The sequence below is a fragment of the Urtica dioica genome, chromosome 5, assembly GCF_054948205.1.
Source record: "Urtica dioica subsp. dioica isolate 48M chromosome 5, U.dioica_male_clone48M_v1_H2, whole genome shotgun sequence".
NCBI lineage: Eukaryota > Viridiplantae > Streptophyta > Magnoliopsida > Rosales > Urticaceae > Urtica > Urtica dioica.
In genome coordinates this window covers 432829-445226 of record NC_142760.1, presented here as the reverse complement: position 1 = coordinate 445226, position 12398 = coordinate 432829, and the positions used below count along the sequence as shown (strand labels likewise).

Genomic DNA, 12398 nt, shown 5'->3' with positions numbered 1-12398 from the left:
CCACGCCGTGCAAGTCACCACTGCGTCGTGCCGAAATGGCTAAAACAGAGTGTGCTCAAACCTATTATTCACCGCGCCGTGCTGACTCTCAGACTGAAAATTTATGTTACCCGATTTTAAGCGTCTTTAAGCCTTTGGATCCAACCCAAAGACCTATATTGCTCCGAAAAACATCCCTAAACCTATTTAAAGGATCATTTTAACCTAAAAACACATCTTTTTCGTAATTTTAGTTTTTGTTTTAGTGTTTGGCTAATTTTGTAGAGAGCTATTGAAGAAAAAAAAAGTGGATTCTCAATAGAATTGACGAGTTATTCTTCTCCGACTTCAATCATTCTTCTTTCTTCTTCCCTTTTATTTATTTCGTTGCTTTAGAATATTGTTGAACATCGCTTTTTATTTAATATGAATTCGTTTTTGGTTTTATTGTTTGTTCTTTTGCTTTTGATTAATATTATATGCTTAGCTTTGATTATGAATTCTTTTAGTGGCTAGATTTTTATGGGGCTACGATGTAGCCCAAACCAATACTCAATGCATTGCTGATTCTATAATTTTGTCTATTGCTCATTTTCAATTATGTTTGCTTGATTATTAGCCGCGCTTGCTGTTAATTAATTGATTAGCTACTTTAGAATTATTGTATAGAATTGTTTACTACTAGAGAGAGAGAGAGAGAGAGAGAGAGAGAGTAAATTATCATGCTTTTTCTATAATCAATAATCATAAAACAAACTTTTTCCAATGTTTTTTCCTAATGTAAATAATTCCACTAAAGAAGTGACACTGAAAATCACTTGATATGTTTTAGTTTTCTCCTATTTGCACTACTACTTTAAAACATTGAGATCCATTAAATATCTTTCAAGATTTACCCTTTACGAATATCATTAACTATATGAGAATTACAAATTTACCATTTTGTGCTTCTAGTTTTTATTTCCTTCAACTTTGTTATTCTTTGTAAATACGCAGAATCATTCTTTTGTGATGGAGCTACCATAATGTTTGATTCAACGAGTATTCCCATCAGAAGACTAGACATATTTAATTATTCACACTATCAAAGAAAAAGACATGCAATGATATACATTGCATTTCAACTCAATAATCTTGTATATGAATTTCATATTTATGAGAACTCATAACCCAACAAGCCAGTTCATTTTGCCAAGTGCCTATTCATAAACGAAGAACCTTGATCATTAACTCATAAAATAAATACGACAAATCATAAGTAACTACGTCTCATCATCTTAGCTTGAGTGTATTTATTTAAGACTTTATATATTAAATGGTTTAAGTTTTTAAATTTTAAAAAGGTGCACTGGTCATATTTTATATCTTATAAAGTAAAGAAGATGATCTAGCTCTCGAACAATAGATCGGGTATTTTTGGTTCATTCGGTTCCTATTAATAAAACTACGTAAATTCAATCACTTTTTGGTGAATTCCCCATTCAGTTCCCATCATTACCAAACAGCAGACAGAAAGAGAATTCGATGTTTTTCGCCCTTAATGACGACTATCAAAGCTCGGTCGCAAAATTGGGATGGTTGGGATGCTTAAATAAGAAAAAAAAAAAAACATGAACAAATTCAGTCATGAATGTTCTTCTCTGCAAAGGAAAAAAATAGAAAAGATAACAAAGCCTAAGTTCACAACTACCACCACCCAAAGTCCAAAACAGATTATATACAGATCGCTTCAAACACTAACTGTCTTTGCGATTTCCTACCAACAATCCGATACACTGACTATCGGGTCTTCATTTTCCGAGCACAATCATCACTGGTAGTTTCCTCGTGCCTTTTCCAGATCCGGAAGATCTGCATTCAATGCTTCGGTGTTAGAAATAAGTGTCATACGGATGAAAGACAACTATGAAACGAAAGCAGAGCGTGTGTTTGTTGGTGGGACTTACAGAGCATGCCTTCTTCGTCGCTGCTTTCATCATCTTCTTCAGCATACTACACAGAGCGAAAATCACGGTCACATAATCAGGTATAACCACAGAAAGGAATACGCTTATCGGTGTTCTTCGCTATAGAGTAATGAAGTTGGTATTACCTCCGCATCATCATCCGAGGCCGATTCATCTGACAAAAAAAAAAAACATCAATTATCATTCCAAGTACAAGTTTATATTGACTATGGGCATAGCATGGACTCTTTCTATACATCGAGACAGTGAATCATAGTTTGCTTGATTTTGGTAATGCATTCATAAGCTGTGCAGGGTAACAAACTCATGCGTTAAGGAAAATCGATGCTGACACATGGTCATTTGTAGCCTATTAGCCATACTTGTTTGGGTCCATTAGGAAAATAGCAAATTTAAACGTTTGACATTGTTAAATAGTCAACGTTTAGTAAATCTTAGGTAAATAGTCATTATCATGTATTTACAGACGTAAATCTTAGATAAATAGCCACCTCTATATATTATGCCACGTCATTATTTACAGCTATTTACCTAAGATTTACCAAACATTGACTATTTAACAATGTCAAACGTTTAAGTTGGCTATTTTCCTAATTTTTTTGTACTTTTTTTTAAACCCAAATAATCTTGGTAGACCTGTAAGACTATTTTATGAGTCGAATCTACAGTTACCACTCACTCGGTAACAGTTCGTAGATTCCTACTTGAAAAAGTGAAAAGAAGATATAACAAAATCACAGACAGAGTTCAAAAGTTAGTTCCACGCAGAACCTAAAGAGTCAAGAGTGTAACTTATTCAACTGAACTAACACCCTTATTCTAGTCTTGCAATATAATCTTAATCAACTCTAAGTTGATATACATTAACACAAAGACTGAAGCTATAAAAGGGTTCCTAAACCTAAAGAACCATTCTCTAGCTGGCTTTGAGCATAAAGCTCTCGAGAATGCTCAGTCAGAAATCACAACGTTTACAGATTTAAAGAATTAGAAGTGCAAATGAAAGAGAGTGACAGTGAAGTGAATTGATGCCGGATTCTCAAATTTCTCATCAACACCACACAAAACCCCCAATTCTCAGGATATATGAAATGAGAGAGAGAGAGAGAGAGAGAGAGTCACCATCGGAGTGTAGGTCGTCCTCGTCGCACCATCTGTTCCAGTCGACCTTGAGATACGGAGCCGGCTTCTCTTCGGACTTCAAGAGCCGCTTCCACCAACCTCTCTCCTCTTTCTTCAGCGAACACACGATGTTCCGATTCCCAACATTCGTCTTACAACCCTGCAATAATCAATAATCACTAATCAAATCTCCTACAAAGCAAACCAGCCTTTGTTCCTCGGAAGAGCACTCTTTAGTGTAAAGAAAAAAAAAAGGTGTCCAAGATGGTGGAGTTTTTAGTTCAAACGCCTCACATTTGGGACTGAACAAACACCAGAGTGAAAAGTCGCGTTCTATCATCTCAATCTAGGTAATTAAATTCAATTTCAAAGAATTTCACATTATGCGACACAAACCAGTCTATCAGATGATATGAAATCACTGAGAAATTCATATAAAAACAACAGAAACCAGTCACATCGTATGAAAAATGAAACAACTGAGAAATCTTATCAAAATTTTCACGCAGCCAATCCGAAAACGGTAAAAGCTGCGAGGAAATGGCAGTCGAAACAATGAATCCGAAATCAACGATCAGATTTCACTCTGCGACTATGAGTGACCTACCTCGGGGACGATGGGAGCGAAGAGAGGGAGAGAGAGGCGAAATGGATCGCCGTTGACGCCGGTGGCCGAGAAAGAGAAAACTCCGTCGGCTTCGCAGCTCACGGAAACGTCTTTAGCGTCGGGAAGAGCCACCGTCAAATAAACCTTCCTCGATCTCTGCGCCCATAGCACCTCTGGATGTCGCCCACTGATTCATCATCATCATCATAATCATCATACATATACACACATACATACACTCACACACATATACAAACACTAACCTCATCGTCTCTTCGATCCGCCGGACCGGACTGACTCTGCGCTGCGCTTCCTTACTTCTTTCCGACAACACCACTCTCTCTATTCCATCACTCGCTCTCTCAAATTTATTTATACATGCTATCAATTATTTTCTCATTTCCTAACTTTCTTAATTGTTTTTTTACTTTTTTATCATAATATTCTTACATTATTTTACAACATTATTATACGAATGTCACTACTATTATTTATTCGATTAACTACTAAATAAAAAACGTAAATATATTGTTTAAAATTATTTATGTGTGCAAAACTATTTAAATGTGAAAAAATAGTAAAGAACAGAATAAATTAGCACAATTTAAGCATTTACTTACTGTAGTAAAGTCATTCTTCCTTGAATTCATTTTTATCATTCTTGTGTATCGGCACGTGCCATCACGCATATCACGTGACACGACTCGTCGTATATTTTTCAACAAATGGCATTTACTCTCCATTTTTGTTTGCTTCTCGAAACTCTAAAACCCTAACCAACGACTCATAAACCCAATCAAACGACGCTCTCTTCCCCTCCGATGACCGACGAGCATAATTCTCAGCCGTGCACGGCCCAAACCCTAGGTAGACTCTCCTCGTCCCTCTCCAAACTCGCCGGCTCTTCGAGGATCATTCCTTCGGAGCAGGACTTCCACTACTTCCACAACTTCAACCAATTTCGCCTCCCTCTCCAGAAGATCGCCGCCGCATCGGAATCCTCTCTCGATTCTATCGCCGCGTCGCCGTTTCCGCCGGACTTAGACGACGCCTACGACCACCTCGTCGACGCAAACGACGCCGTCTTCGACCGCTTCGACGCCGCGCTGGATCGCCTCCGCAACGAGCCATCGCAGTCTCTCGACGCGGCGGCGAAGGACGACGGGTTTCAGGTAGTTATCGGCAAGAACAAGAAGAAGAAGGCCTCTTCCGCCGCCGCCGCGGCAGCGATGGAGACCGCGAGTCCGTCGGACGTGAAGGTGGCGACGCGGGACAAGAAGACTTTCGGACCGAAACCGAAAGTTCCGTTCCATATTCCGTCGATTCCTCGGCCGCAGAGCGAGTTCAGCATCGTCGTCAACAACAACAACCAGCCTTTCGATCACGTTTGGCTCCAGAGGTCCGAGGACGGCCTCCGATTCATTCATCCCCTGGTCAGTTTAGAAAAAGAACTTGTCTTTTTTTTTCCTTGATTTCATTCGAATGAGCTTTTTATTTGTGTACTTTGCTTTCTTTGATTTGTGTGTATAGGAAAGTGTTTCTGTTTCGGATTTCGTGGATAAAAATGTGGCCAGTATTGAGCCGGTGAAACCGCCGGCGCTGGAGTCTACTCCGTTCAAGCTTGTGGAGGAAGTTCAGGACTTGAAAGAAATGGCTTCTAAATTGCGATGTGTTGACGAATTCGCGGTAATGTGTTTCTTGAATCGAACATTGAGCGTTTCTTTTGAGGAAATGATGTTCATTTCAGTCAAAGGTTTCTTTCATTATGATAAAGAAAATATTGTCTTTTAGGATCAAGATTGTTCTTTTAGACTCCTGAGACCACTGTTGATTTTTCCTGTGTTAGGTCGTTATATTTGTTTAGCTTATTCTCATATCGCAGTCTTAACCTGTGTGCTGTATTTGGTTCAGGTTGATTTGGAGCACAATCAATATCGATCTTTCCAAGGGTTGACTTGCTTGATACAGATTTCAACAAGAACAGAAGACTATGTGATTGATGCTTTGAAGCTCCGAGTCCAGATCGGTCCATATCTTAGAGAGATTTTTAAGGACCCAACAAAAAGAAAGGTCGATCTTCTACTCTTGCATGACTCTATCGTCTATCTTCTTTTTTTTTATAAAAAAAGACCGCTACAAAATGTGGTAACCAATCACAGGTGATGCACGGGTCGGAACGAGATATAGTTTGGCTTCAACGGGATTTTGGCATTTATATCTGTAACTTGTTCGATACGGGCCAGGTATTTTATTTGAATACTTTTTTGTTCTTTGTTTTGATCATTCTCTCTTAGAACTCTACCAAATTTCTTATGTGCACCATAGCTTGTCCACTTCGCACTTTAATCCATATTTGAAATTTAAAAATCTAGATATGAACACTAATGACGATTTCCTTTAAATAACGCGTCAGAGTGATAGTAACTTGGGTTAAAGAAGGCATCTTTCTTCAACATGATAGCTTCTTCTGCTCCCAAAATTTTCGGTTTAATTTAGATTTTTTCCCTTCTGAGTCCTGAAAAATATTTTCCTTCTTAATCTTAACTTCAAGATTCAAATGAACTCACAAGAACCTATTATTTCGGTGTTTAAGTGCCATTTCCTCTGTTGCTCTGACTGCTTCTAGTTTCTAGGTAATTGATAAATGTTGCTTTGAAATTTATGCTTAATTTGATTGTTGACAATTTAATCCTTGCCTCAGGCTTCAAGGGAACTAAAATTGGAGAGAAATAGCCTCGAGTATCTTCTGCAACACTACTGTGACGTTACCGCTAACAAGGAGTACTTTTCTTTTTACCTTTTTCTACAATTCATTTGTATCACTACATTGTTTTATCAATCTACTGTTTTCATATGTGATGTTGATTAGTCATCCTTTTGTAGATACCAAAATGCTGATTGGAGATTGCGTCCACTTCCTGAAGAGATGGTCAGGTAAACATAAAAGAATCAAAATTTTGTTACATCATAGCAAGTTCGTGAATTTAGTTAAGGTAACACTATGTTAACCTTTATCTGATTTCTTGTCCTTTTTACCTCTGTCTTTAATAATTGGGTTTTTTTTTTTATTGTTATGGCAGATATGCACGAGAAGATACTCACTATCTGCTGTACATATATGATTTAATGCGAAAAGAGCTGGTCTCAATGTCAAAGGACTCTGAGGATCCTAATGCTTCTTTATTGGAGGTACTAACATTGAAAGTGTAGTTATGCAATTTGTGTTTTGTTTTTAGGCATCATAATGTTGCACGGCCTTTTTGGCTTTATGCCACTGGGATTTAACATCGCAATTCTTAACTGAGATCTGTTGTGTGTGACTAACAGGTTTACAAACGGAGTTACGACATTTGCATGCAGCTCTACGAGAAAGAGCTTCTAAATGAAGATTCGTACCTCTATTTATATGGGTACGTACACATAATATCTGTTTCTAAATCTGTTACCCCTTTGAAACATTTTAATTTGTGATTCACATCTGTTACTTTTCGGGGGTTTTGATGTACAGATTGCAAGGTGCTGGTTTTAATGCCGAACAGCTTGCCGTTGTAGCAGTACGTAACTCATCGTCTTTCTTTTTCAATTTATCTTCCGTTTCAATATAGATCGGTGTTTATGGGAAGAAAAAAAAAATTAACTTGTTTTCAGGGTCTTGTCGAGTGGCGTGATGTTGTTGCACGACTACAAGATGAGAGCACCGGCTACATATTGCCCAACAAAGCTCTTCTCGAGATTGGTAAAATTCTTTACTATATCTGATTCGGCTTGAATAATAATTGCTCATCGCTGATCTGACTAGAGTATTATAATTATGATGTATAGCGAAGACGATGCCGGAGAGTGCGGGGAAGCTGAGGAAAATGGTGAAGTCAAAGCATCAGTACGTTGAATGCAATCTCGGGTCTGTGTTTAGCATTATTAGCAGTTCGAAGCAGAACTCTGCCGCGTTTCAGTCTGTTGTTCAACTTCTCAAAGAAGGACGTATCGGAAGGGTAAGGAATCACTCACCAATGGATGATTTAATTAATGATTTAATCACCGTATATTAACTACAGTGCGTTGAAGGGAAATCGGTAAATCTCATAAAAGAAAAAGTGGTGGGCATAGTTGTTTGTACACGACTCGTCTGATCTGTAAAACATCCCTGTTTAGTCTCTCCTCTAGGATAGTTTATGCGATAGCGAATGAGCTGTTAGGTGATAATTTTTTTTTTTTCTGCTTCTAGATCTTTGTATGTCTGCGATTAACAATGGTGTTCCAAATATGCAGGGATGTGAAGAAAGTTTAGCAACTACCGAGGAAACTGCGATGATCGAAACAACGGAAAAAGAAGGTGTTGTAGTTTCTTCGCCATCCACGGGAATAATCTCTTCCGATGGAAAAAATGGCAGCGTTTGTGTTCCGGAGCAAAGAATAAACGGAACGACCACTTTGTTGTCCTCAAATTCAGCACAACAAGTTTCTTCTGCAGTGACCGTACAAGTGCAGAAGAAGCCCAGCCGTGCTTTCGGAGCTCTTATCGGAAATTCAGTCCCCAAAAAGAGATTGGATTCTGGGAAACAGGTCATCACTCTTAACTTTCTCTCTCTCTCTCTCTCTCTCTCTCTCTCTCAGCTAATATCTGTGGTGTGGCATTATTACAGGAGGCCAAATTAGAGCAGATAAGAGCGTCCGTGCACTTTCCTTTGCATTCATTCAATACGAAGCCGGAACCGGCCGTTGAAGTCCCGGTCGCTGACGTGGCGCCGCCGCCGCCGATGGTGGTGGAGAATTCTTCTAAATTGGATGATGTCATGATGTTCGAAGAGGAGTCGAAGAAGGACGACAATGATGATAATCCCATGTCTCTCTCGGACTTGTCTTCGAGCTTTCAGGAGTGTTTCGACTCGGCCAATCAGAAAAGGAAAGCGGCGAAGGAGGCCAATAAGAAGCCTCCGGCGGCGGGGCTGCAATTCGAGCCGTTCGACTACGAAGCGGCTCGGAGACAGGTCGTCTTTGGAGGGAAGCCAAAGGGGGGCGATAAAGCCGAAAAGAAGCCCCGTGACTCTTCTTCCAACAAGCCCAAGAAAAATAATACGGAACGAGCTAAGAAAGACAGCGACGACGATGCTGACGGTGGTGATGGTGATGATCACGAGTTCTCTCAGGGGAGACGCCGCAAAGCTTTCCCGGCCACCGGAAACCGCTCCGGCACATTCCGATGAGTGTTGTTGTTTGTGGGGATCCATTTATACCTTTTTCATTATTATTACAAGGACAAAATGAAATAATTCAGTGCTTTTCTTATATTTATGTGTTTCCTTGTCACAGTTACTATATATTCATTGTTGATATGTAGTTTTTCTTAATTAAATCTACCCTTAGCGGAATTCCTACGTGCATGGTTTGCTTAATTAAATTTAAAGTAATGTAGATTTAATAAACTAAAAAAGAGTTTATATGGGTGTACGAGGAACTAACTATAAAGTTAATAAATAGTGTTTTTTTAAACTATGCATATCGTGCGTACACACCACACACACACACACACATAAATATATAAATGCTAATTTTTTGATATTAGAAATTTGGAAGTGCATCGCAGGCGTGGCCAAAGCATTCGGAATCGAATAATTGAAGCAAGTTTGACGAGAAATCCCATTCCTTTTCTTCTTCTTCTTCTCCGATTTGATCTTACTCAAATCTAATCAATTCTGCGTGAGATCCGTGGAATCGATCTTGATCCCACCTGAATTCCCCACTGTCGTCGGAATCCCCTCGTCAGTAAGTCTCTCTCTCTCTCTCTCTCTCTCTCTCTCTCGCTTAGGGATTCATAGTTTATTTGTAATTGGATCCCAGGTCTGAATCGATTCGTAGTACGCAGCTTTATTTATTTATGTAACTGTATATGTTCCTGTGTTGAGAAAGATTAAAGCAATATTGGGAAGATCCAATCACGAGACTGCCGATTTTCACGTGATTCGTGCTTTTTTGCCATTTCTGAAAACGCGATACATTGTTGTGTTGCAGAGAGAGATCGGAAGATGGCAGAGACGGTGTTCAGTCCGGCGTTGGAAGGAATGAAGCATTGCAAGTCCGACGACGGCCAAATCCTGACGGAGCCTTTCTTGCAGCTCTGCAAACACATTTTGCCTCTCATCGGTAAACTTTGATCCTTTTCCAATTTCTTTTTCTTCCTCTGATTTTAAAAAAGCTCGAATCTTCGTGGTTTCAATTTCAGACAAGTTCGGAGCGGCCATGGTCCTCGTCAAGACCGATATCGGCGGCAACATCTCGGTCTGTGCAATGTTTCTTGAATTACAATCCAATTTATATGTTTGATTTTTAATATTACTATTATTTTTTTGCAGAGGTTGGAGACGAAATACAACACAGATCGCGAAAAGTTCAAATACTTGTACGACATGGTTCGTCCCGAGGTTGAGGCCAAAACAGCTAAAGGCTCTTCCAGTTGCACCAATGGCCTTCTTTGGTTGACCAGGTCAAACTTCTTTCATTCACTCCTCTCTAAAATCACCTTCTACATATCAAACATTCAAACAATCTTCGCTGATATCTGATTTACGATTCATCTCATCTCTAACTTGTATGTTACCGAAAATAAGAAAGCGGTATTTTTGGGATAAATAGTTTTTAGAGGGTAGGGAAGTTGAGTAGTATATGTTAAATCAATTTGAGGTTGTAGAGGGTCAATTCATCCTAAGATGTTTATTTTTCATTTTTCTGTGTTAATCAAGGTTTATCGAAATCCATATGATTCTTTTATTAGCGTCAATAGTTTTGACTTGTGTGTCTGTGTAGAGATTAGATCTTTCAATCATGTCCATCTTAGCATCATGTTTATGCGTATGGTTTGATGATTATAATATCGTGTAATATAAATTGTCAAATTCAGAGCAATGGATTTCTTGGTGGAATTGTTCCGGAACTTACTGGACCATCCAGATTGGTCGATGCCTCAAGCTTGCTCCGACTCGTACACAAAGACTCTCAAGCAATGGCACGGATGGCTCGCAAGCTCAACTTTCACTGTACTCTTTCTCTCTCACATCTCTCTATTTTTTCTGTACTTGGAATGGAATTTAGTGAAATTTATTTTCAAATGATAAATTTAATTGCACTAGAAGTCTCATCACAGGGGAGCTATATCTAAAGACTTGTATTTCGTGTATTAGTTCCACGAGAATTCAATCCTTCGAGAGCTAGATCGTTACACTCCCCATGATGTCCGGCAAAGAGACAATGCAAACATAAAAAACAAACTCACCTATTTGGCTATTTATAGGAAACCCCCGAATCCCACTTAGCATTAAACCCTAAAAAAGTACTATTAAGTTACTCTTTTGCCCCGGCGTCTTCGGTACGTCAATATTGTGGGGCTATAGTAGTACTGGTTTGCTATCATAATCTTGATTTGTGTATGAATGAATAGATGGCTATGAAGTTGGCACCGGATCGAAAGAAGTTTATGGACGTAATTGGCGGTTCCGCTGATGTCATGCCTCACATAAAAGACTTCTGCACAAACTTTCCACCTCTTCTTGAAGAGAATCACAACTTTTTGGTAATTTATATTTACATGTTTAAATTTCATAGATATTATCATGTTCTACATAATGGCGACAAGGACATAGATCCCTGTTTCGGTCTCCATTTACCTGTCTAACTTTATGATCAGTAAAATTATAAAAAAAATGTTGGTTGGTACTTTTGAAAGATTGTTTTTTTTTTTTTCCCTTTTTAATTTGGTTGAATTGGACAGGCCAGCGTTGGGATGAATGAGTTGAAGGCGTAGAGGGTCTCAACTATTATACACATATATACGACAAACCATTCCTATTTCTCAAGTGTCTTTTTAACTTAAACCATTTTTATTCGCTCTTCGCTACATTTCTTAAAAACTTGGAACATTACTTTCACTGTGTGTTTGAATTATTCATAAGAGTCAATAAAGATAGACATATTTATGTGTTTGAAGTTTGAACTTTGTCGATGGTGCCATGGATTGTTCATTTCTTTATAACTGTGATCCGGTTCTGATGGCAGTATTTAAAAACTAACTCTTGAGTTATTATAGTTGTGTTCTGAAATTTAATATTTTAATTACAAACATATCAGTTTATTGATACCTGGCGTTTACGCTTACTTCTGTGCATCTTTAAGAAGCTTCAAGCTCAGCATTTCATGCCAAATTCTTGTAGAGGATATTTAGTAAATCCAGAGCAATTTAGAAAAAGATATCATACGAATATTTTCACTTACATGCATTTGCCAAATTTTGAATGTTTTTATGAACTTTTCTCTTAGTTTTTGTAAATATTTATGAAGTCATTAACCAGATTTGTTGAATAAGGTTCATTTGTCAAAGTTTAATGTTTTTCCAACTTTATCGTTTATTGTTGTTTATTTATGTTGGTATGTGATAGTAATTGACAAGGTTTATTTAGGTAAATTTTGCTTATATATGTCAATTTATGTTAACGCGAGCCATTAGAATGGTTTGTTGATATAATCGATTAAGCTTTTTAAAGTGTGGAGAAGAATGTTCGCACTGAAATTCAAATTCAAATATTGAACATTCAAGATTTTGTTATATTTAAGAATAGCCAATGCCTCTACTCAAAAAAGAAAAAAAAGAATAGCCAATTCCTTAAATTAAGAAACTAACAACTTAATCACACGAATTCAATTATCCAAATAAGGAAACTGCCAGTATTTTTTTT

General features: G+C 38.1%; 3 protein-coding genes across 3 annotated transcripts; 2 read left to right on the top strand and 1 right to left on the bottom strand.

The window, feature by feature from the left end:
* Nucleotides 1–1429: 1429 nt before the first annotated feature.
* On the bottom strand, nucleotides 1430–4090 carry LOC149394623 (HSP20-like chaperones superfamily protein). The gene is made up of 6 exons (XM_089614075.1): nucleotides 3939–4090; nucleotides 3676–3862; nucleotides 3069–3228; nucleotides 2072–2100; nucleotides 1926–1971; nucleotides 1430–1830 (listed from the first exon to the last, which is right to left on the bottom strand). The coding sequence occupies exons 1-6, from the start codon at nucleotides 3941–3943 to the stop codon at nucleotides 1790–1792; spliced, it is 468 nt and encodes a 155-aa protein (XP_089470201.1). The 5' UTR covers nucleotides 3944–4090; the 3' UTR covers nucleotides 1430–1789.
* A 259-nt stretch (nucleotides 4091–4349) lies between these two features.
* LOC149394622 (protein RRP6-like 2) lies at nucleotides 4350–9436 on the top strand. The gene is made up of 13 exons (XM_089615614.1): nucleotides 4350–5108; nucleotides 5206–5361; nucleotides 5587–5745; nucleotides 5835–5918; nucleotides 6377–6456; nucleotides 6559–6609; nucleotides 6756–6864; nucleotides 7003–7085; nucleotides 7184–7229; nucleotides 7324–7411; nucleotides 7498–7667; nucleotides 7945–8238; nucleotides 8319–9436. Exons 1-13 carry the CDS (start codon nucleotides 4497–4499, stop codon nucleotides 8877–8879), a joined length of 2493 nt encoding a protein of 830 aa, XP_089471740.1. The 5' UTR covers nucleotides 4350–4496; the 3' UTR covers nucleotides 8880–9436.
* GLTP1 (glycolipid transfer protein 1) lies at nucleotides 9215–11652 on the top strand. Its single transcript, XM_089615615.1, has 7 exons — nucleotides 9215–9438; nucleotides 9685–9816; nucleotides 9896–9951; nucleotides 10026–10156; nucleotides 10571–10706; nucleotides 11108–11239; nucleotides 11438–11652. Exons 2-7 carry the CDS (start codon nucleotides 9699–9701, stop codon nucleotides 11468–11470), a joined length of 606 nt encoding a protein of 201 aa, XP_089471741.1. The 5' UTR covers nucleotides 9215–9438; nucleotides 9685–9698; the 3' UTR covers nucleotides 11471–11652.
* The last annotated feature ends 746 nt before the right edge of the window (nucleotides 11653–12398 follow it).